This window comes from Pagrus major, chromosome 3 (assembly GCF_040436345.1).
Source record: "Pagrus major chromosome 3, Pma_NU_1.0".
NCBI classification, from domain to species: Eukaryota; Metazoa; Chordata; class Actinopteri; order Spariformes; family Sparidae; genus Pagrus; species Pagrus major.
The window spans coordinates 2,129,688-2,153,675 of record NC_133217.1 but is presented as its reverse complement, the minus strand read 5'-3'; the positions used below and the strand labels follow the sequence as shown (position 1 = coordinate 2,153,675).

At 39.8% G+C, this 23,988-nt stretch overlaps 1 long non-coding RNA gene and 3 gene segments (V, D, J or C); 3 read left to right on the top strand and 1 right to left on the bottom strand.

The window, feature by feature from the left end:
• The first annotated feature begins 5,489 nt into the window (after window positions 1-5,489).
• LOC140993944 (Ig kappa-b4 chain C region-like) lies at window positions 5,490-6,005 on the top strand. The segment is given in 1 exon segment: window positions 5,490-6,005. A coding segment is annotated over 1 exon segment (279 nt).
• Window positions 6,006-6,619: 614 nt separating this feature from the next.
• Window positions 6,620-10,101, top strand: LOC140994111 (Ig kappa-b4 chain C region-like). The segment is given in 3 exon segments: window positions 6,620-6,625; window positions 8,395-8,500; window positions 9,563-10,101. Coding segments are annotated over 3 exon segments (447 nt in total).
• Window positions 10,102-10,856: 755 nt separating this feature from the next.
• LOC140993839 (uncharacterized) lies at window positions 10,857-12,176 on the bottom strand. Its single transcript, XR_012178686.1, has 2 exons — window positions 11,837-12,176; window positions 10,857-11,432 (listed from the first exon to the last, which is right to left on the bottom strand). It is a non-coding gene; the product is annotated as an uncharacterized lncRNA (long non-coding RNA).
• Window positions 12,177-12,273: 97 nt separating this feature from the next.
• On the top strand, window positions 12,274-23,988 carry LOC140994110 (Ig kappa-b4 chain C region-like). The segment is given in 4 exon segments: window positions 12,274-12,307; window positions 18,080-18,201; window positions 22,678-22,783; window positions 23,641-23,988. Coding segments are annotated over 4 exon segments (600 nt in total).

The following is a 23,988-nucleotide window of genomic DNA, read 5'->3' as shown; positions in this document are numbered from 1 at the left end:
TATCACAATGAAAACAGTTTAAAAATCATTGGGAAAATAGAATAGCATGTCATCAGCGTACGTAGTATGACATTATGGCTATCTTAAACAACTTTTTCCATTGTTTTTTAAATAAATGTTCAAATTCACTTGCTTTTGTAAAATCTCAGGCAGAAGGATAAAAGACAAAGATGACAGACAGACCACTAATAAGTTTCTATACAACACAACAAACAAAAACAACAACAAATGTGAGTTCTTTCTTGCAGACTTGAAATGAGTTTAAATTTTAAAATGTTGAACTTAAAGAGACATGCAGCAATTATGAAGAAAATATCAGGATCCAACTTAACTCTTTAACTGAATATATAAAGCTTGATATACTGTAGATTTAATGATGCAGTTCCACACTGTGTATTTTTCTTGGATATATATTAAGAATAATCTCACAAAACTCAGAAAAAACTATTCTGAAGAAGGAAAGTACTGATGTATTATCTTCTATATTAGCTTACCTGTTGAATGAGTTGACATCAAACTCAGAGGAGGTTAAATATTTAAATGTTTCCTAAAATAATGTTTAATATTTTTTTAAATGCGGTTTTTATTGTCAGTGTAAAATATTAGAAGTAAATAATGTTATAACATCTATTATAGTCATATATTGTCTTTTAGTTTTCTGCAGCTGTTTATTCAGATCAGTTCCTCTTTAGCTGAAGGAGGTTGTTGTATGACATTGTGTCACTGTGTGAACAGGCGGCTGTAATCCTGCTGACAGTAGTAAACTCCTGCATCTTCAGTATGAACTCCAGTGATGGTCAGAGTGAAGTCGGTCCCAGACTGACTCCTACTGAAACCATCTGAGACTCCTATATCACACCAATATGTGGTTGTGAAGTATCTGTGTCTGTAGTAGAAGATGTGATCACACTGTAAAATATGCAAACTACCATCTGTGTTTCCAGTCTAAGACTTTGTTTAAAGTTATACAAATTTCCAATTAAAGCAACAGGAAGTTTGAGTTTTTCCTGCACTAATTCAAGGTAATAAAGTTCATTTATCTGTCATGTTGCAATACAAGGTGCACAATGAAATGTAAGCTGTAGCCCCTTCATGCTACACACACGTAGACCATCTATACAAATATTTATCCCTTTTTCTGCATGGTGTGCACTACAGTGGACAAATATTTGTAAGGTAATCTGAAGCATTAAAGCTGGAGAAACATGTCCGATCCTCCATGTGGTGGACCCTTAAAGCCCTGAACCCAGTTGCAGTTCATTATTTGTATCTGTTCATGATTTAGAGATATGGCATCTTAAAGTCTAAATAGCAGAGACAAGAGGAGATGCACCGAGTACATCTGGAATAAATGTTGAATCCTAAACTCCAGGTGTCAGAATTAAATGTATTCAGATTGTAACATATTTTTTGTACATTTTCTGACTGAAAGTACATCTGTCCACTCCAGAGGACCTTAAACACCAAATGTTATATGCTGCCCATTTTAAATCAGCCTCATTTTGTGTGTTTTATTCATAATGATGATGTAATTTACACTTGAGTGGTTTGATTAATTGCATATAGTTGAAATGGCTGCAATCCAGAATGAAGCTGAGGTCAAAGATCATGACCAAGACTTTTGTCATTAGCTGTCCCAGGTTGGCCCCTCTGGAGTATTTAGCAAATGAGACATGAACGTGGAATTATAATGTGACCTGGATGTGTGTGTGTGTGTGTGTGTGTGTGTGTGTGTGTGTGGGTGTGTGTGTGTATGTGTATATGTGTATGTGTGTATGTGTGTGTGTGTGTGTCCTCAGTGAAGTGTATCAGTCTCTGCAGTAGTTTCCAGCTGCAGCAGTCAGTTCAGTTTCTGTTCAGTCTGACTGAGGGAGGTTTTTGTACGATGGTTTTTCACTGTGTGAACACAGCTTGACTGTTGATATCATGATAACTCTGACAGTAGTAAACTGCTGCATCTTCAGCCTGAACTCCACTGATGGTCAGAGTGAAGGCAGAGTTTGATCCACTGCCTGTAAAACGACCTGGAATCCCTGATTCTCGAGTGCTAGCAGCGTAAATGAGAAGTTTAGGAGTTTCTCCATCTCTCTGTTGGTACCAGGCTAACTCATGGTTGCTGCTCCAAGTATAAACATCCCGACTGGTCCTACAGTTGATGGTGACGGAGCCTCCCAGAGCAGAGCTCACTGCTCCAGGCTGAGTCACTGTGACCTGACCTCTGGACTCTGAGGACACAGAGACAAAAACATAAAGCAGCGTCATGGTTTTGTCGGCTTCATTTCAGAGGGACGGATGTTCATAGAGGAGAGGAGTTTGATTCTCTGGACTTTACCTGTGAAGCAGCAGCAGAGGAGAGTCCAGATGAGGACGCAGATCAAAGTCATGTTTTTGATGAGGAGGATTTATGTGTCTTCTGTTGTCATGAAGGACAGCTGTCAGTCATCCAGTGTTCAACTCTCAGGACTATAAACTCTCCCAGAGCACTGGAGCATGGTGCTGCTGATGCAAAGTGGCTCTCTATGGAAATGCTTCAGTTATGTCAACCTGGACCCTCCCCATGAGTTTGTGTGATACATCCAAGAATAAACTTACAGATGGGTGGTATACAGAGAAACAAATTCAAATTCAAAGAGGTCAGGACCATCTTAATTACTGACTTGCGTTAGGATTCAGTGCCATATAAAATATCTTATCTCCTGTGCTCTTAATTTGGACTGAGCTGAAGTTTGAACTGTAGCTGTCCACATCATATCGTGTTGTTGCTGTTGCCAAACCATTTCCTGCACTACTGCTCAAATATCAGGTTCACCATCTCCATCCTAATCTCATACATATATCTGGGTGTGGTGCTGGACAATAAACTGGAGTGGTCTACAAACACGGAGGCAGTCTACAAAAAGGGCCTGAGCTGGCTTTACTTCCTGAGGAGGCTCAGGTCCTTTAATGTCTGCAACCGGATGCTCCAGATATTTGATCAGTCTGTTGTTGCGAGCACCATCTTCTTCGCTGTGGTGTCCTGGGGTGCGGGCATCAAGACGAAGAATGCCAACAGACTGAACGAACTCTTAAAGAAGGCACGGTCTGTTGTTGGCTCTAAGCTTGTCACCCTGGAGGAGGTGGTGGAGGACAGGATGCTGACAAAACTGCTGGCTATCATGGACAATGCCTCTCACTCCAACACAAAACTCTGGACAAGCATAAGAGGAGCTTCAGCAACTGACTCATTCAACCCTGCTGCTAAAAGGAACAGCACAGGAAATCATTCCTACCTGGTACCATCAGACTTTACAACACCCACTTCAAAACACACAAATAATCTTAAATTATTATTACTGTAGTAAAATTATTATTACTGTAAATAAAACTGCACCTTATTCTCTTGCACCTTGTATTCCACTTTACTCCTCAATACCTCAGTATTTTATTTGACTCTATATCTACCTAAGCATTTTATTGTATATAGTACTTCATTGCTTCTTCTTCTTTCTATATTGCCCTTGTATTTTGACTGTATTTGTACTTGAATGTAACAGCTGCTATGGTAACCTAATTTCCCCTTGGGGATTAATAAAGTCATCTATCTATCTATCTATCTATCTATCTATCTATCTATAATAGTGTGAGTGTGTGTGTGTGTGTGTGTGTGTGTCCTCAGTGAAGTGTATCAGTCTCTGCAGTAGCTTCCAGCTGCAGCAGTCAGTTCAGTTTCTGTTCAGTCTGACTGAGGGAGGTTTTTGTACGACGGTTTTTCACTGTGTGAACAGAAGCTGACTGTTGATGCTATGTCGACTCAGACAGTAGTAAACTGCTGCATCTTCAGCCTGAACTCCACTGATGGTCAGAGTGAAGTCAGAGTTTGATCCACTGCCTGTAAAACGACCTGGAATCCCTGATGCTCGAGTGCTAGCCCTGTAAATGAGGAGTTTAGGAGTTTCTCCATCTCTCTGTTGGTACCAGGATAAAAGGTGGTAGCTGTTCCAAACATAAACGTTCTGACTGGTCCGACAGTTGATGGTGACGGAGCCTCCCAGAGCAGAGCTCACTGCTCCAGGCTGAGTCACTGTGACCTGACCTCTGGACTCTGAGGACACAGAGACAAAAACATAAAGCGGCGTCATGGTTTTGTCGGCTTCATTTCAGAGGGACGGATGTTCATAGAGGAGAAGAGTTTGATTCTCTGGACTTTACCTGTGAAGCAGCAGCAGAGGAGAGTCCAGATGAGGACGCAGATCAAAGTCATGTTTTTGATGAGGAGGATTTCTGTGTCTTCTGTTGTCATGAAGGACAGCTGTCAGTCATCCAGTGTTCAACTCTCAGGACTATAAACTCTCCCAGAGCACTGGAGCATGGTGCTGCTGATGCAAAGTGGCTCTCTATGGAAATGCTCTGACTGACTCCAACAGGGACTTGGATTACTCTCATCATGCTGTTTATCAATGGATCAATCACTTAAAGTATTGATTAGGATATTTTCAATGTCAATTTTATACGAGTTTGGCTTCATGTTTGTTGAAAAATGTGTTTCACAATGTCGTCTGTCTTGTTTAAATGAAATGAAGAGTAAATTAAGTTTCATTAAAAATGAACATATATCAAATAAAAACATACATTGTGTAAATCTGTGGCTCTGTGTTATCGTCACTTTTCATATCAGCTGATAATATTTTACAATCAGAGACTAATTTTGTTGAGTTTGTTTGTGTCAAAGTCAGAGAGCCGTGTCTCTCTACAGTCAGAGGTTTTTGTACGGCGGCTCAATGAGTTTGTATCACTGTGGTTGACTTTTGGTGGAGGAACCAGACTGAATGTTGGAAGTAAGTTTCTGCACAAATTTTTAATAATATACTGTGAAGTCATTTTAATGTCATGTTTTGGATGTTTGAGGCAGATAAATATATCTTGTTTTAATTCCAACACTTTTAGTATTCATGTTTTAATCCTCCTCCTTTATCATGGAGGCTAACCCAGAGCAGCTTTACTAAACATTTCTTTACACATTCCTGTCAAAGTGACATTTAAACAGCCTGAAGTGTAGAAAAGATAAAACTGTAAACCTGTTTAACAAATGTTTTGCAAGAGGAGATGTCATTTTTCACGTCAATGATAGCAGTGTTCAAAACGCTCCTCTTGTCCAACATTTGATTGCAGTCGGTTGATTTTCTGTATTTGTGTATGTGTCCACTAAATATTTTAAAGTCACATATAGTTCAGGTTTTGGCTGATTGTGATGAGAAAGTTTGATCTCTTTTATTTCCAGTGTAGTTTGATATATTTCAGCTCATTCTGTTTGATGAGTCTCTCTGTGCTGATATGCATGAGAGGCTTCGTAAAGGGAAGTGAAACAATGTGTGAGTGAGTGACTGGTGGAGCAGAAAAACCATCTGACAGAAACTCCTTAAAGGACTAAATCAACTCTCACACAGTGAAGCTGTCCGAGTGTCTGCTGGTTGATTGACAGCTGTGTGGTCCCTGTCCTCTAAGCTGATTGGTGTCTCCTAGGTGATGTCCATCCCACCCTGACGGTGCTGCCCCCCTCCAGTGAGGAGCTGCAGCAGGGGACGGCCACGCTCATGTGTCTGGCCAACAAGGGCTTCCCCTCAGACTGGAGTCTGTCCTGGAAGGTGGACGGCAGCAGCAGCAGCAGCAGCAGCAGCAGCAGCAGCAGCAGCTGGGAGGAGAGCAGGAGCCCCGGGGTGCTGGAGAAGGACGGCCGCTACAGCTGGAGCAGCACCCTGAGGCTCCCTGCAGACCAGTGGAGGAAGGTGGGCTCTGTGACCTGTGAGGCCACCCAGGGCTCCCAGACTCCAGTCTCAGAGACACTGAGGAGAGACCAGTGTTCCCAGTCCTGACCTGACTCACTGGGACTCTGCTGCTGGTTTTACTCTCATACTGCTCTCAGCTCTCTCTCTGTTCTCTCTTTCTCTCAACATGTTTCAACATTAATGTGTTCTTGCTTCTGTTTCAACATTTTACATCAATAAAGATTTCATTACCTTTATTATAAATGTGACATGTCTTTGACCTTCTTTTTCCACACATATGATATATGAGGAACATTTGTCAGATTAATGCACACAGTCACATCAGAACCAAATACATTTTTCCCTGATTACTTTTTAATGGTTGTAAGACTGTTGACTTTATCGGGCCGTCTTTTCAGTTTAATCTGTTCTCATTCATTTTGGTAACAATACATTTTTTTTGTGGTGAATCAAAAAGTTACCTGTTATTACTATCATCTTGTCTTTAAGAAGATCAATTTGTTCCTGGAAATTACTTTTAATTTCTAACTTAAAAAAATCTAAATAAAATAATAATGCAGCATCAGAAATAAATATCAGACTGTCATCTGCATAAAGTGATATCTCCTTCTCTCTCTCCAGATTCATCACAGTTTGAAAGTGTTATTTGTGTAGCTTGCAGTAAAGCTGATATTCTCTGAATGTTAAAATAATAAAGACCAACTGATCAACTCAGTGATCTTCACACATATTATTACAAAAATAACTCCTGTCATGTGTCGATGTCTTCATTTAAAACAGTAGATCATTTATATCCTCACAGTTCTTTTGAGCATTTTGTAATGTTAGATAAACATGAAAAATGATGAGAATATGTAATGCAGGTGGGATCTGATAGTTGTGTCAGTGCAGCCTGACAGTGTTTAGCTGTGGTATCCTGAAGCAGGTAGATCAATAAGAGAAATTGTTGATGGATAAAACTCTCTCTCTCTCTTCAGCTCCACTTTTAACTGATTTGTTTAATAAAGTAAATGTCAGAGAAAGTTATCACAGCTGCTTTGTGTCATTTTCATTTGACAATAATAAACACTACTGTCATTCAAATGTTGTGTAGGTTACAAATAACTTTCAGTCACCTGCTGTGCTGCAGAAGTGTATTTCAAGCTTTACATGATCTGATGTTGTCAATGTGTTACTTCAAATCAGGTTTATGATGCTTTAAAATATTAGAAATATTAAAATGTTTGACTTTTAATTCTTCTAAGTTTTAGGTGTAACCATTAATTTGCTGTAAACAACTGAATTTATCATTAAAAGTTTGGATCGGAACATTCTCGACATCAATGTTTCAGTCGAAAAGAGTTTGAAGAGTTAAGCACAATTTTCTCACTAAATGAGTTTCCAGACAGGTCAGAAACTGTGTCTACAATGAAAGTCATGATGAAATGTGTTGTTTTTGTGACTGTTAGAGACCTATTTTTATGATCTAATGCTTTTCCAACAACTCTTGGCTGTATTTATATGAATGTGAAATGGCTATTGTGTGTGTGTGTGTGTGTGTGTGTGTGTGTGTGTGTGTGTGTGTGTGTGTGTGTGTGTGTGTCCTCAGTGAAGTGTATCAGTCTCTGCAGTAGCTTCCAGCTGCAGCAGTCAGTTCAGTTTCTGTTCAGTCTGACTGAGGGAGGTTTTTGTACGACGGTTTTTCACTGTGTGAACACATACTGACTGTTGATTTCATGATAACTCTGACAGTAGTAAACTGCTGCATCTTCAGCCTGAACTCCACTGATGGTCAGAGTGAAGGCAGAGTTTGATCCACTGCCTGTAAAACGACCTGGAATCCCTGATTCTCGAGTGCTAGCCCAGTAAATGAGAAGTTTAGGAGTTTCTCCATCTCTCTGTTGGTACCAGGCTAAATAGTTATTATTATAAACATCCTGACTGGTCCTACAGTTGATGGTGACGGAGCCTCCCAGAGCAGAGCTCACTGCTCCAGGCTGAGTCACTGTGACCTGACCTCTGGACTCTGAGGACACAGAGACAGAAACATAAAGCAGCGTCATGGTTTTGTCGGCTTCATTTCAGAGGGACGGATGTTCATAGAGGAGAGGAGTTTGATTCTCTGGACTTTACCTGTGAAGCAGCAGCAGAGGAGAGTCCAGATGAGGACGCAGATCAAAGTCATGTTTTTGATGAGGAGGATTTCTGTGTCTTCTGTTGTCATGAAGGACAGCTGTCAGTCATCCAGTGTTCAACTCTCAGGACTATAAACTCTCCCAGAGCACTGGAGCATGGTGCCGCTGATGCAAAGTGGCTCTCTATGGAAATGCTCTGACTGACTCCAACAGGGACTTGGATTACTCTCATCATGCTGTTTATCAATGGATCAATCACTTAAAGTATTGATTAGGATATTTTCAATGTCAATTTTATACGAGTTTGGCTTCATGTTTGTTGAAAAATGTCTTTCACAATGTCGTCTGTCTTGTTTAAATTAAATGAAGAGTAAATTAAGTTTCATTAAAAATGAACATATATCAAATAAAAACATACATTGTGTAAATCTGTGGCTCTGTGTAATCGTCACTTTTCATATCAGCTGATAATATTTTACAATCAGAGACTAATTTTGTTGAGTTTGTTTGTGTCAAAGTCAGAGAGCCGTGTCTCTCTACAGTCAGAGGTTTTTGTACGGCGGCTCAATGAGTTTGTATCACTGTGGTACACGTTCGGTGGAGGAACCAGACTGGATGTTGGAAGTAAGTCAAATGTTTTATTGTTTTTGTTGTTTCAGGAGCAATTTTTTCTTTTTTCTTCATATTACAAGGAAAATAGTCAGTTTTTCATATTAATGTTTAATTTTTGCAAAAATATTTGTCAGTAACAGACAAAGTTTGCTTCAGAAATGTGAATTAAAAAACTTATTCCAGTAGATATAAAATATTAAGACAGTAGATAAATCATTATTTCCAACTTTAATAGTAAAGTTGCATCTTGAGGGCTTGTAGGTTTAGTTCAGTGTGTCAAAGTCAGAGAGCCGTGTCTCTCTACAGTCAGAGGTTTTTGTACGGCGGCTCAATGAGTTTGTATCACTGTGGTGGACTTTTGGTGGAGGAACCAGACTGAATGTTGGAAGTAAGTTTCTGCACAAATATTAAATAATATACTGTGAAGTCATTTTTAATGTCATGTTTCGGGTGTTTGAGGCAGATAAATATATCTTGTTTTAATTCCAACACTTTTAGTATTCATGTTTTAATCCTCCTCCTTTATCATGGAGGCTAACTCAGAGCAGCTTTACTAAACATTTCTTTACACATTCCTGTCAAAGTGACATTTAAACAGCCTGAAGTGTAGAAAAGAAAAAAACTGTAAACCCGTTTTACAAATGTTTTGCAAGAGGAGATATCATTTTTCACCTCAATGATAGCAGTGTTCAAAACGCTCCTCTTGTCCAACATTTGATTGCAGTCGGTTGATTTTCTGGATTTGTGTATGTGTCTATTAATATTTTAAAGTCACATATAGTTCAGGTTTTGGCTGATTGTGATGAGAAAGTTTGATCTCTTTTATTTCCAGTGTAGTTTGATATATTTCAGCTTATTCTGTTTGATGATTCTCTCTGTGCTGATATGCATGAGAGGCTTCTTAAAGGGAAGTGAAACAATGTGTGAGTGAGTGACTGGTGGAGCAGAAAAACCATCTGACAGAAACTCCTTAAAGGACTAAATCAACTCTCACACAGTGAAGCTGTCCGAGTGTCTGCTGGTTGATTGACAGCTGTGTGGTCCCTGTCCTCTAAGCTGATTGGTGTCTCCTAGGTGATGTCCATCCCACCCTGACGGTGCTGCCCCCCTCCAGTGAGGAGCTGCAGCAGGGGACGGCCACGCTCATGTGTCTGGCCAACAAGGGCTTCCCCTCAGACTGGAGTCTGTCCTGGAAGGTGGACGGCAGCAGCAGCAGCAGCAGCAGCAGCTGGGAGGAGAGCAGGAGCCCCGGGGTGCTGGAGAAGGACGGCCGCTACAGCTGGAGCAGCACCCTGAGGCTCCCTGCAGACCAGTGGAGGAAGGTGGGCTCTGTGACCTGTGAGGCCACCCAGGGCTCCCAGACTCCAGTCTCAGAGACACTGAGGAGAGACCAGTGTTCCCAGTCCTGACCTGACTCACTGGGACTCTGCTGCTGGTTTTACTCTCATACTGCTCTCAGTCTGCAACACTGTCTCTCTCTCTCTGTCTTTTTTCTTTCTTCTACCTTTTTAGTTCCCTCACTCACTTTCTAATCAAATGTTTCATTCACAAAGTTTTGTTGCTTGTTGTCATTCAGATTATTTCAACACAATAAAGACTAATTCATCAAATCACTTGTTGTCATGCTGTGTGTTTGACAGATAAACTGTATGTGTCTCATGTATGAAGTGTCCCATTGGTTGAAACACTCACATGGTTTTACAAGTGTCCAGAAAGTCAAATGAATCCTATAAACTATAAAGCCTGAAGAGAATTTTTTGAAGGATATTCTCAGCATATTATATCATCATCGTATCATTATCAGCAGTGTCATTTTAACATACATTACAAGTGATGAGCTTTTCTATGAACACAAGCCCATTAAAAACGTAGTGTGTTGAGGTTTGTTGAACATTAAACGTGTGACTAAAATGCAAATTGTCTGTATTTCAGATTTGATTAGAAATGCTTTAAAAATACTGTTTAAAGACAGGGTGCAGCAGTCCCAGTGTGTAGGACTTGCTATGTGTTTTATTTTCACTAATGGCATCTTAAAGTCAACGTAGCAGAGACAAGAGGAGATGCACCGAGTACATCTGTAATAAATGTTGAATCCTAAACACCAGGTGTCAGAATTAAATGTATTCAGATTGTAACAACATATTTTTTGCACATTTTCTGACTGAAAGTACATCTGTCCACTCCAGAGGACCTTAAACACCAAATGTTATATGCTGCCCATTTTAAATCTGCCTCATTTTGTGTGTGTAACCTTCTTCTTAGTCTTCTCGGGTTCTGTCTGATCAACTAGGTTCGGATAAGGAGACTGGCAGTAGCACTGAAGCATGAGAGCAATTGATCTCCAACCCACATAACACACAACACAAAATATGGTATGAATGTTTATGTTCAAGAATTAGTTTTGTTTTCTCAACTTAAATTGTTCAGCCTTGCACACATTAAATGAAATGCAGTTCGCTTTCACATAAATTAAATTCACAGAATGAAATAAAATTAGCTGACCAGGTAAGTACCGGTATAGAAAATAATAAAGATAAAATAAAATGTCTCTTTCCCCTTTAATGGGTTGAATTGTCCTTTTTATTCCCTGTTATTCACTGTTTGTTTCAGTTTATTTATTGTCTTTCAGGGTCCTCCAAGGAGAAAACAGTTCTTTAAGTTCCTTTGTCAGTTTGTTTTTTGCAAAAAGATGTAAAAAAAATAGGAAAAAAGTCAAAAATAGGAAAAAATCAAAAATACTGAGATCTCAGAAAAGAAAGTGCAAATAAAATGTGTTACTCCTCAGGACTGAGTCCTGTCCTACCACACTGGTCCCGATGAACCAAGAGTCTCCATGCAGCATGGCGGTGATACAGGTTGCAGTTGAACCAAGAGCCTCCACGCGGCAACGGCGGTGGTGTGGATCACAGTTGAACAGAAGAACTCGTCCCTCAAAAAAACCAGCCTGCATAACATGCAGCGTAATTATTCATCAGCTTAAATGACTGTCTGTTTACTTTTTTTCAGTGCACATTACACAATACAGCTTCATTAAAGGAAATATAAGCAACTCACTACAGGAAATATGAAATACATTAAATGCTGCATCATTTTAGCACCTGAGCTACGGCGACGGCTGTGGAGCCGTGCTCGGCCTCGTTAACAGGCCGCAGCTGAGCTAACAGCTCGGTAAATTGCTACACGTTCGTCACGGTAACACACAATAACAACATATCGTCACAGCATCACAAAAAACATTTCTCAGTACCATTAAACATTTGACTATTCTGACTGGCTTTCTTTCTTTGTGTACTAAACCAGAATGATACTGCTAATTGAGCTAACGAGCTATCGGTGCAGCTAACTCACCAAAATAGTTCAGAAAAGTCCGTGGAAACACTCGTCCGAGTCGCTCCCGAGATCGGTTTCACTTCCACCAGGTAAGTTTCTTTTCACACTCACTTTCTAACAACAGTTTTATCACAACTTCCACGAAATATTATCATGTTTGGCCGCCGAACGGGGACACTTTGCTCTGCGGCTGCATGAGGTTTCTCCTTTCTTTTTCTTCTCTTTTCTCTGTCCCTCACCTTCTCACACACACCGAGGCCTGCAGGTGATGCGTTCAGGTAAGCTCGGAAATTCTACTATCGGACGAAAAACAACTACAATACAGGAAAACTATGATACATTCAGGGAAACTGGTATTTCTGAGTGTTGTAATTCTAACCAGGGTTACATGTGTTTTATTCATAATGATGATGTAATTTACACTTGAGTGGTTTGATTAATTGCATATAGTTGAAATGGCTGCAATCCAGAATGAAGCTGAGGTCAAAGGTCATGATCAAGACTTTTGTCATTAGCTGTCCCAGGTTGGCCCCTCTGGAGTATTTAGCAAATGAGACATGAACGTGGAATTATAATGTGACCTGGATGGATGTACAGTGTGTGTGTGTGTGTGTGTCCTCAGTGAAGTGTATCAGTCTCTGCAGTAGCTTCCAGCTGCAGCAGTCAGTTCAGTTTCTGTTCAGTCTGACTGAGGGAGGTTTTTGTACGACGGTTTTTCACTGTGTGAACACAGCTTGACTGTTGATAACATGATAACTCTGACAGTAGTAAACTGCTGCATCTTCAGCCTGAACTCCACTGATGGTCAGAGTGAAGTCAGAGTTTGATCCACTGCCTGTAAAACGACCTGGAATCCCTGATGCTCGAGTGCTAGCCCTGTAAATGAGAAGTTTAGGAGTTTCTCCATCTCTCTGTTGGTACCAGGCTAAATAGTGGTTGCTGCCAGAAGCATAAACATCCCGACTGGTCCGACAGTTGATGGTGACGGAGCCTCCCAGAGCAGAGCTCACTGCTCCAGGCTGAGTCACTGTGACCTGACCTCTGGACTCTGAGGACACAGAGACAAAAACATAAAGCAGTTTCATAGTTTTGTCGGTTTCATTTCAGAGGGACGGATGTTCATAGAGGAGAGGAGTTTGATTCTCTGGACTTTACCTGTGAAGCAGCAGCAGAGGAGAGTCCAGATGAGGACGCAGATCAAAGTCATGTTTTTGATGAGGAGGATTTCTGTGTCTTCTGTTGTCATGAAGGACAGCTGTCAGTCATCCAGTGTTCAACTCTCAGGACTATAAACTCTCCCAGAGCACTGGAGCATGGTGCTGCTGATGCAAAGTGGCTCTCTATGGAAATGCTCTGACTGACTCCAACAGGGACTTGGATTACTCTCATCATGCTGTTTATCAATGGATCAATTACTCAAAGTATTGATTAGGATATTTTCAGTATCAGTTTTATTCGAGTTTGGCTTCATGTTTCTTGAAAAATGTGTTTCACAATGTCGTCTGTCTTGTTTAAATGAAATGAAGAGAAAATTAAGTTTCATTAAAAATGAACATATATCAAATAAAAACATACATTGTGTAAATCTGTGGCTCTGTGTTATCGTCACTTTTCATATCAGCTGATAATATTTTACAATCAGAGACTAACTTTGTTGAGTTTGTTTGTGTCAAAGTCAGTGTCTGCAACACTGCAATTTCTTTCGCTTCATTTCATCCTTTGTTGATACTTTTAAGATCTGAAATGAATAAAGATTTCATCAAATCAGCAACTTTCATGAGATTATTTTATCGTGCTTGCACCACCTCTTAGCTTCACCGTGGTTTATATATACATATTTAGAAACATGAGCAAGATGGATAAGTGCAAAGTCACAATAAAAGTGTATAACATTTCAGATAATTCAAACATTTGTCTTTAAATCAGCAATGATTTGATGAATATCATTATTTAGACAGAGCCCTTATTCTGCTTAACATGTAAAGGTTTAAAATTGGTGCGAGAATAAAATCAAGGAAATCTTTTATTTGTTGTTTTTTTCATGTTTTTTTTATGTGTCTGAGATAATTTGGAAATACAACATGATCATGTCTTCTCTTTGTAGTGGTATTAAAAAGGTGGGCAATAAAGGATGAGTGGAGATCATGTTGAAATTACCTCTGAAGTGGTTATGACAATGTGACAACGTGAAACCCACAAGAATCATCAGCTGGCTCTGCAGCTCCTCTATGCTTTATGGAGCTTGATAATAAGTTTCAGCTCACTGTCTGTTTGAAGCTGTTGGAGATCAAAGAAAGAGCTAAACAAAAAGTGAACATTATTCTTACGTCCTTCAGGTAGACACAAACAATTCTCCAAACTAATGAAAGTGTTGTAGTAGGAAAAGCAACTGTTTGCCAAAAAGTTCATATAATCTACTTAGAAGATGATGATGTGTTCACAACATGTTTCTGCAGCCCCGAAATGGCCAAAAATGTATCGTAGGATTAATTGGCTGGTCAAGAGGGAAAGACAAAATAAAACATTATTTCTCTAGACTGAAATTGTGAAATATAGTATAGAGGGTGTTTTATGCTCTCCAGATTGTAAAGCCAGTTGAGGTTAAGTTATGATTTGTGATGTTGGGCTTTTTAAAGAAAAAATACATGACTGAAATGAATGTATCACAATGAAAACAGTTTAAAAATCATTGGGAAAATAGAATAGCATGTCATCAGCGTACGCAATATGACATTATGGCTATCTTAAACAACTTTATCTATTTTTTTCAAATAAATATTCAAATTCACTTGCTTTTGTAAAATCTCAGGCAGAAGGATAAAAGACAAAGATGACAGACAGACCACTAATAAGTTTCTATACAAACAAAAACAACAACAAATGTGAGTTCTTTCTTGCAGACTTGCAATGAGTTTAAATTTTAAAATGTTGAACTTAAAGAGACATGCAGCAATGAGAAAATATCAGGATCCAACTTAACTCTTTAACTGAATATATGAAGCTTGATATACTGTAGATTTAATGATGCAGTTCCACACTGTGTATTTTTCTTGGATATATATTAAGAATAATCTCACAAAACTCAGAAAAAACTATTCTGAAGAGGGAAAGTACTGATGTATTATCTTCTATATTAGCTTACCTGTTGAATGAGTTGACATCAAACTCAGAGGAGGTTAAATATTTAAATGTTTCCTAAAATAATGTTTAATATTTTTTTAAATGCGGTTTTTGTCAGTGTAAAATATTAGAATTAAATAATGTTATAACATCTATTATAGTCATATATTGTCTTCCAGTTTTTTGCAGCTGTTTATTCAGATCAGTTCCTCTTTAGCTGAAGGAGGTTGTTGTATGACGTTGTGTCACTGTGTGAACGGGCGGCTGTAATCCTGCTGACAGTAGTAAACTCCTGCATCTTCAGTCTGAACTCCAGTGATGGTCAGAGTGAAGTCGGTCCCAGACTGACTCCAACTGAAACCATCTGAGACTCCTATATCACACCAATATGTGGTTGTGAAGTATCTGTGTCTGCAGTAGAAGATGTGATCACACTGTAAAATATGCAAACTACCATCTGTGTTTCCAGTCTAAGACTTTGTTTAAAGTTATACAAATTTCCAATTAAAGCAACAGGAAGTTTGAGTTTTTCCTGCACTAATTCAAGGTAATAAAGTTCATTTATCTGTCATGTTGCAATCCAAGGTGCACAATGAAATGTAAGCTGTAGCCCCTTCATGCTACACACACGTAGACCATCTATACAAATATGTATCCCTTTTTCTGCATGGTGTGCACTACAGTGGACAAATATTTGTAAGGTAATCTGAAGCATTAAAGCTGGAGAAACATGTCCGATCCTCCATGTGGTGGACCCTTAAAGCCCTGAACCCAGCTGCAGTTCATTATTTGTATCTGTTCATGATTTAGAGATATGGCATCTTAAAGTCTAAATAGCAGAGACAAGAGGAGATGCACCGAGTACATCTGGAATAAATGTTGAATCCTAAACACCAGGTGTCAGAATTAAATGTATTCAGATTGTAACAACATATTTATTGTACATTTTCTGACTGAAAGTACATCTGTCCACTCCAGAGGACCTTAAACACCAAATGTTATATGCTGCCCATTTTAAATCGGCCTCATTTTGTGTGTTTTATCCATAATGATGATGTAATTTACACTTGAGTGGTTTGATTAATTGCATATAGTTGAAATGGCTGCAATCCAGAATGAAGCTGAGGTCAAAGATCATGACCAAGATTTTTGTCATTAGCTGTCCCAGGTTGGCCCCTCTGGAGTATTTAGCTAATGAGATATGAACGTGGAATTATAATGTGACCTGGATGTGTGTGTGTGTGTGTGTGTGTGTGTGTGTGTGTGTGTGTGTGGCCTCAGTGAAGTGTATCAGTCTCTGCAGTAGTTTCCAGCTGCAGCAGTCAGTTCAGTTTCTGTTCAGTCTGACTGAGGGAGGTTTTTGTACGACGGTTTTTCACTGTGTGAACACCCACTGACTGTTGATGGCATGAAGACTCTGACAGTAGTAAACTGCTGCATCTTCAGCCTGAACTCCACTGATGGTCAGAGTGAAGGCAGAGTTTGATCCACTGCCTGTAAAACGACCTGGAATCCCTGATGCTCGAGTGCTAGCCCTGTAAATGAGAGGTTTAGGAGTTTCTCCATCTCTCTGTTGGTACCAGGCTAAATGGTGGTATGGGTGGTCAGTATGATAAAAAACATCCTGACTGGTCCTACAGTTGATGGTGACGGAGCCTCCCAGAGCAGAGCTCACTGCTCCAGACTGAGTCACTGTGACCTGACCTCTGGACTCTGAGGACACAGAGACAAAAACATAAAGCAGCGTCATTGTTTTTGTCGGCTTCGTTTCAGAGGGACGGATGTTCATAGAGGAGAGGAGTTTGATTCTCTGGACTTTACCTGTGAAGCAGCAGCAGAGGAGAGTCCAGATGAGGACGCAGATCAAAGTCATGTTTTTGATGAGGAGGATTTCTGTGTCTTCTGTTGTCATGAAGGACAGCTGTCAGTCATCCAGTGTTCAACTCTCAGGACTATAAACTCTCCCAGAGCACTGGAGCATGGTGCTGCTGATGCAAAGTGGCTCTCTATGGAAATGCTCTGACTGACTCCAACAGGGACTTGGATTACTCTCATCATGCTGTTTATCAATGGATCAATCACTTAAAGTATTGATTAGGATATTTTCAATGTCAATTTTATACAAGTTTGGCTTCATGTTTCTTGAAAAATGTGTTTCACAATGTCGTCTGTCTTGTTTAAATTAAATGAAGAGTAAATTAAGTTTCATTTAAAATGAACATATATCAAATAAAAACATACATTGTGTAAATCTGTGGCTCTGTGTTATCGTCACTTTTCATATCAGCTGATAATATTTTACAATCAGAGACTAATTTTGTTGAGTTTGTTTGTGTCAAAGTCAGAGAGCCGTGTCTCTCTACAGTCAGAGGTTTTTGTACGGCGGCTCAATGAGTTTGTATCACTGTGGTGGACTTTTGGTGGAGGAACCAGACTGAATGTTGGAAGTAAGTTTCTGTACAAATATGAAATAATATACTGTGAAGTCATTTTTAATGTCATGTTTTGGATGTTTTGGATGTTTGAGGCAGATAAATATATCTTGTTTTAATTCCAACACTTTTAGTATTCATGTTTTAATCCTCCTCCTTTATCATGGAGGCTAACTCAGAGCAGCTTTACTGAACATTTCTTTACACATTCTGTCAAAGTGACATTTAAACAGCCTGAAGTGTAGAAAAGATAAAACTGTGAACCTGTTTTACAAATGTTTTGCAAGAGGAGATATAATCTTTCACCTCAATGATAGCAGTGTTCAAAACGCTCCTCTTGTCCAACATTTGATTGCAGTCGGTTGATTTTCTGTATTTGTGTATGTGTCCACTAAATATTTTAAAGTCACATATAGTTCAGGTTTTGGCTGATTGTGATGAGAAAGTTTGATCTCTTTTATTTCCAGTGTAGTTTGATATATTTCAGCTCATTCTGTTTGATGATTCTCTCTGTGCTGATATGCATGAGAGGCTTTTTAAAGGGCAGTGAAACAATGTGTGAGTGAGTGACTGGTGGAGCAGAAAAACCATCTGACAGAAACTCCTTAAAGGACTAAATCCACTCTCACACAGTGAAGCTGTCCGAGTGTCTGCTGGTTGATTGACAGCTGTGTGGTCCCTGTCCTCTAAGCTGATTGGTGTCTCCTAGGTGATGTCCGTCCCACCCTGACGGTGCTGCCCCCCTCCAGTGAGGAGCTGCAGCAGGGGACGGCCACGCTCATGTGTCTGGCCAACAAGGGCTTCCCCTCAGACTGGAGTCTGTCCTGGAAGGTGGACTGCAGCAGCAGCAGCAGCAGCAGCAGCTGGGAGGAGAGCAGGAGCCCCGGGGTGCTGGAGAAGGACGGCCGCTACAGCTGGAGCAGCACCCTGAGGCTCCCTGCAGACCAGTGGAGGAAGGTGGGCTCTGTGACCTGTGAGGCCACCCAGGGCTCCCAGACTCCAGTCTCAGAGACACAGAGGAGAGACCAGTGTTCCCAGTCCTGACCTGACTCACTGGGACTCTGCTGCTGGTTTTGCTCTCATACTGCTCTCAGTCTGCAACACTGTCTCTATTTCTTTCGCTTCATTTCATCCTTTGTTGATACTTTTAAGATTTGAAATGAATAAAGATTTCATCCAATCAGCAACTTTCATGAGATTATTTTATCATGCTTGCATCACCTCTTAGCTTCACCATGGTTTATATATACATATTTAGAAACATGAGCCAGATGGACAAGTGCAAAGTCACAATAAAAGTGTGTAACATTTCAGATAATTCGAACATTTGTCTTTAAATCCGCAATGATTTGATGGATATCATTATTTAGACAGAGCCCTTATTCTGCTTAACATGTAAAGGTTTAAAATTGGTGCGAGAATAAAATCAAGGGAATCTTTTATTTGTTGTTTTTTTCATGTTTTTTTTATGTGTCTAAGATAATTTGGAAATACAACATGATCATGTCTTCTCTTTGTAGTGGTATGAAAAAGGTGGGCAATAAAGGATGAGTGGAGATCATGTTGAAATTACCTCTGAAGTGGTTATGACAATGTGACAACGTGAAACCCACAAGAATCATCAGCTGGCTCTGCAGCTCCTCTATGCTTTATGGAGCTTGATAATAAGTTTCAGCTCACTGTTTGTTTGAAGCTGTTGGAGATCAAAGAAAGAGCTAAACAAAAAGTGAACATCATACTTACGTCCTTGAGGTAGACACAAACAATTCTCCAAACTAATGAAAGTGGTGTAGTTGGAAAAGCAACTGTTTGCCAAAAAGTTCATATAATCTACTTAGAAGATGATGATGTGTTCACAACATGTTTCTGCAGCCCCGAAATGGCCAAAAATGTATCGTAGGATTAATTGGCTGGTCAAGAGGGAAAGACAAAATAAAAGATTATTTCTCTAGACTGAAATTGTGAAATATAGTATAGAGGGTGTTTTATGCTCTCCAGATTGTAAAGCCAGGTGAGGTTAAGTTATGATTTGTGATATTGGGCTTTATAAAGAAAAAGTACATGACTGAAATGAATGTATCACAATGAAAACAGTTTAAAAATCATTGGGAAAATAGAATAGCATGTCATCAGCGTACGCAGTCATCAGCGTATGCAGTATGACATTATGGCTATCTTAAACAACTTTTCCTATTGTTTTTTAAATAAATGGTCAAATTCACTTGCTTTTGTAAAATCTCAAGCAGAAGGATAAAAGACAAAGATGACAGACAGACCACTAATAAGTTTCTATACAAACAAAAACAACAACAAATGCGAATTCTTTCTTGCAGACTTGAAATGAGTTTAAATTTTAAAATGTTGAACTTAAAGAGACATGCAGCAATGATGAAGAAAATATCAGGATCCAACTTAACTCTTTAACTGAATATATGAAGCTTGATATACTGTAGATTTAATGATGCAGTTCCACACTGTGTATTTTTCTTGGATATATATTAAGAATAATCTCACAAAACTCCGCAAAAACTATTCTGAAGAAGAAAAGTACTGATGTATTATCTTCTATATTAGCTTACCTGTTGAATGAGTTGACACCAAATTCAGGGTAGGTTAAATATTTAAATGCTTCCTTAAAAGAAATTAAAATATATTTTTTTAATATGGTCAGTCTGATGTGCAGTTGCATGAAAACGATCTGAAACTCCTGACTGACGATGGGTAGTATCATAAATCAGGAGTTTAGGAGCTTCTCCGGCTTTCTGAAGATACCACTGCAAGTCATTAGAAACACCTGAACTGACTTTACATCTGATGGAGACAGTCTGTCCTGGAGCAACAGACTGAGCTCCAGGAGTCTGAGTCAGGATGATTTCTCCTGATGAATCTGGAAAACATAAAAAAAAGGAGAAGGGTTATTGAGACAAATCCAGTTTGGAGAAAGATGATCAACATCCAAACAGAAGAGGATCATTTCTTTAACATGGAGAATAGATGGAAGAAGGCCAATGCTGCTTGTTTCAGTGTTTCTCCATCACAGCAGAACATCACTGTGGTGAACCTGGTCGCATCCTGAAGCAAAGCTTTCAGAGGACAGTCTCACCCTGAACAAGGAGCCCCAGGGTGGCCAGCAGTAGAATCAGTGACATCATCATTGTGCTGCCGGCGTGTCAGTGGATCTGAAAGTCCTGGACAGCCACTGATCAACACTGGCCTCTTAAAGGCTGGGAGCAGAGAGGCAGGACACATATGCAAACACATAGAGTCAGTGAAGTCTAGATGTCCTCAACATATCATGATACTGACCTGCATATTTACATATTTACATGTAGATGTATGTTGTTATTGTTGTTATTTAAACTGCATATCACAGAAAGTGTTTAATGGAATATGTGTTTCTAATACATATGTGGTTGTGAATTATCTTTGTCTGCAGTAGAAGATGTGATCACACTGTAAAAAATGCAAACTACCATCTGTGTTTCCAGTTAAAGCAGCAGGAAGTTTGAGTTTTTCCTGCACTAATTCAAGGTAATAAAGTTCATTTATCTGTCATGTTGCAATCCAAGGTGCACCATGAAATGTAAGCTGTAGCCCCTTCATGCTACACACACGTAGACCATCTATATGAATATTTATCCCTTTTTCTGCATGGTGTGCACTACAGTGGACAAATATTTGTAAGGTAATCTGAAGCATTAAAGCTGGAGTAACATGTCCCATCCTCCATGTGGTGGACCCTTAAAGCCCTGAACCCAGTTGCAGTTGATTATTTTTGTCTGTTCATAATTTAGAGATATGGCATCTTAAAGTCAACGTAGCAGAGGCAAGAGGAGATGCACCGAGTACATCTGGAATAAATGTTGAATCCTAAACACCAGGTGTCAGAATTAAATGTATTCAGATTGTAACAACATATTTTTTGTACATTTTCTGACTGAAAGTACATCTGTCCACTCCAGAGGACCTTAAACACCAAATGTTATATGCTGCCCATTTTAAATCAGCCTCATTTTGTGTGTTTTATTCATAATGATGATGTAATTTACACTTGAGTGGTTTGATTAATTGCATATAGTTGAAATGGCTGCAATCCAGAATGAAGCTGAGGTCAAAGGTCATGATCAAGACTTTTGTCATTAGCTGTCCCAGGTTGGCCCCTCTGGAGTATTTAGCAAATGAGACATGAACGTGAAATTATAATGTGACCTGGATGGATGTGCTGTGTGTGTGTGTGTGTGTGTGTGTGTGTGTGTGTCCTCAGTGAAGTGTATCAGTCTCTGCAGGAGCTTCCAGCTGCAGCAGTCAGTTCAGTTTCTGTTCAGTCTGACTGAGGGAGGTTTTTGTACGACGGTTTTTCACTGTGTGAACACATACTGACTGTTGATTTCATGATAACTCTGACAGTAGTAAACTGCTGCATCTTCAGCCTGAACTCCACTGATGGTCAGAGTGAAGGCAGAGTTTGATCCACTGCCTGTAAAACGACCTGGAATCCCTGATTCTCGAGTGCTAGCATATTTAATGAGAAGTTTAGGAGTTTCTCCATCTCTCTGTTGGTACCAGGCTAAATAGCTCCCAGCATAAACCCTCTGACTTGTCCTACAGTTGATGGTGACGGAGCCTCCCAGAGCAGAGCTCACTGCTCCAGGCTGAGTCACTGTGACCTGACCTCTGGACTCTGAGGACACAGAGACAAAAACATAAAGCAGCGTCATGGTTTTGTCGGCTTCATTTCAGAGGGACGGATGTTCATAGAGGAGAAGAGTTTGATTCTCTGGACTTTACCTGTGAAGCAGCAGCAGAGGAGAGTCCAGATGAGGACGCAGATCAAAGTCATGTTTTTGATGAGGAGGATTTCTGTGTCTTCTGTTGTCATGAAGGACAGCTGTCAGTCATCCAGTGTTCAACTCTCAGGACTATAAACTCTCCCAGAGCACTGGAGCATGGTGCTGCTGATGCAAAGTGGCTCTCTATGGAAATGCTCTGACTGACTCCAACAGGAACTTGGATTACTCTCATCATGCTGTTTATCAATGGATCAATCATTTAAAGTATTGATTAGGATATTTTCAATGTCAATTTTATTCGAGTTTGGCTTCATGTTTCTTGAAAAATGTGTTTCACAATGTCGTCTGTCTTGTTTAAATGAAATGAAGAGTAAATTAAGTTTCATTAAAAATGAACATATATCAAATAAAACATACATTGTGTAAATCTGTGGCTCTGTGTTATCATCACTTTTCATATCAGCTGATAATATTTTACAATCAGAGACTAATTTTGTTGAGTTTGTTTGTGTCAAAGTCAGAGAGCCGTGTCTCTCTACAGTCAGAGGTTTTTGTACGGCGGCTCAATGAGTTTGTATCACTGTGGTGGACTTTTGGTGGAGGAACCAGACTGAATGTTAACTGTAAGTACATTTGACTCCTTTAATAACACAGATTTTGTATATTTTCTATGTGAACTTCATGGCTATAGACCCTATAGCAATACTTGACCTGATATTTGAAATGTGATATATTTAGAATAATTCTTGAGGCTTCACAGTGTCATTAACTAGACTGAAATCCACTCCTCTCAAACTTTATCTTTCATTTTCAACATTCTGATCAATTTTTAGTAGAAAACGACTCAACATTACTCTGTATGAAGAAATATTTTGAAAAGGTTCAGTTTAAATATTCTGACTCAATAATTCTGTCAATAACATTTGGTTCAGTGTTTAATGTGCATGTGTATTACACCATGTTTCTCCCAGACAAACTGTTTTAAAGTCAGTCCATCATTTGATTTGTTTGCAAGTTTTAAAAAGTAGTTGAGTTGTTAACAGAATGAATTTGAATGTTTCAGTAATGAAGCCTGACTGTTCAGTGATGATTTCTGCTCACATGAAGAGAACAAACACATTTGGTCATTTATGAGGTTTTGGCTCGAGACAAGAAATATTTCAGAGAGTTAAAACACTAAAAGTGTTTCACCATGAACCTCTGAATTTTAACTTTATTAATTATAAAGTATGCACTAGATTTACAGCGTGCCAGTGTTATCTTTTTATCTTTAGTACTGAAACCTGTCTGTCGTCATGGTTCGGCAGTGATGCCTGTCTGTTGCCATGGTTACTGAGCTCAGAGAGGGAAGTGAAACATTTCAGATCAGTTTCATCCAATCTGAGGAAGACCAACAGAACTAGAAGCTCCTCTGCTGCAGCCAACAGGATGGAGTTTAGTTGAGCTCATATGAACTTTATTAATCTCTCTCTCTCTGCAGTGGGTCGAGTCGTCCCCACCCTGACGGTGCTGCCCCCCTCCAGTGAGGAGCTGCAGCAGGGGACGGCCACGCTCATGTGTCTGGCCAACAAGGGCTTCCCCTCAGACTGGAGTCTGTCCTGGAAGGTGGACGGCAGCAGCAGCAGCAGCAGCAGCAGCTGGGAGGAGAGCAGGAGCCCCGGGGTGCTGGAGAAGGACGGCCGCTACAGCTGGAGCAGCACCCTGAGGCTCCCTGCAGACCAGTGGAGCAAGGTGGGCTCTGTGACCTGTGAGGCCACCCAGGGCTCCCAGACTCCAGTCTCAGAGACACTGAGGAGAGACCAGTGTTCCCAGTCCTGACCTGACTCAC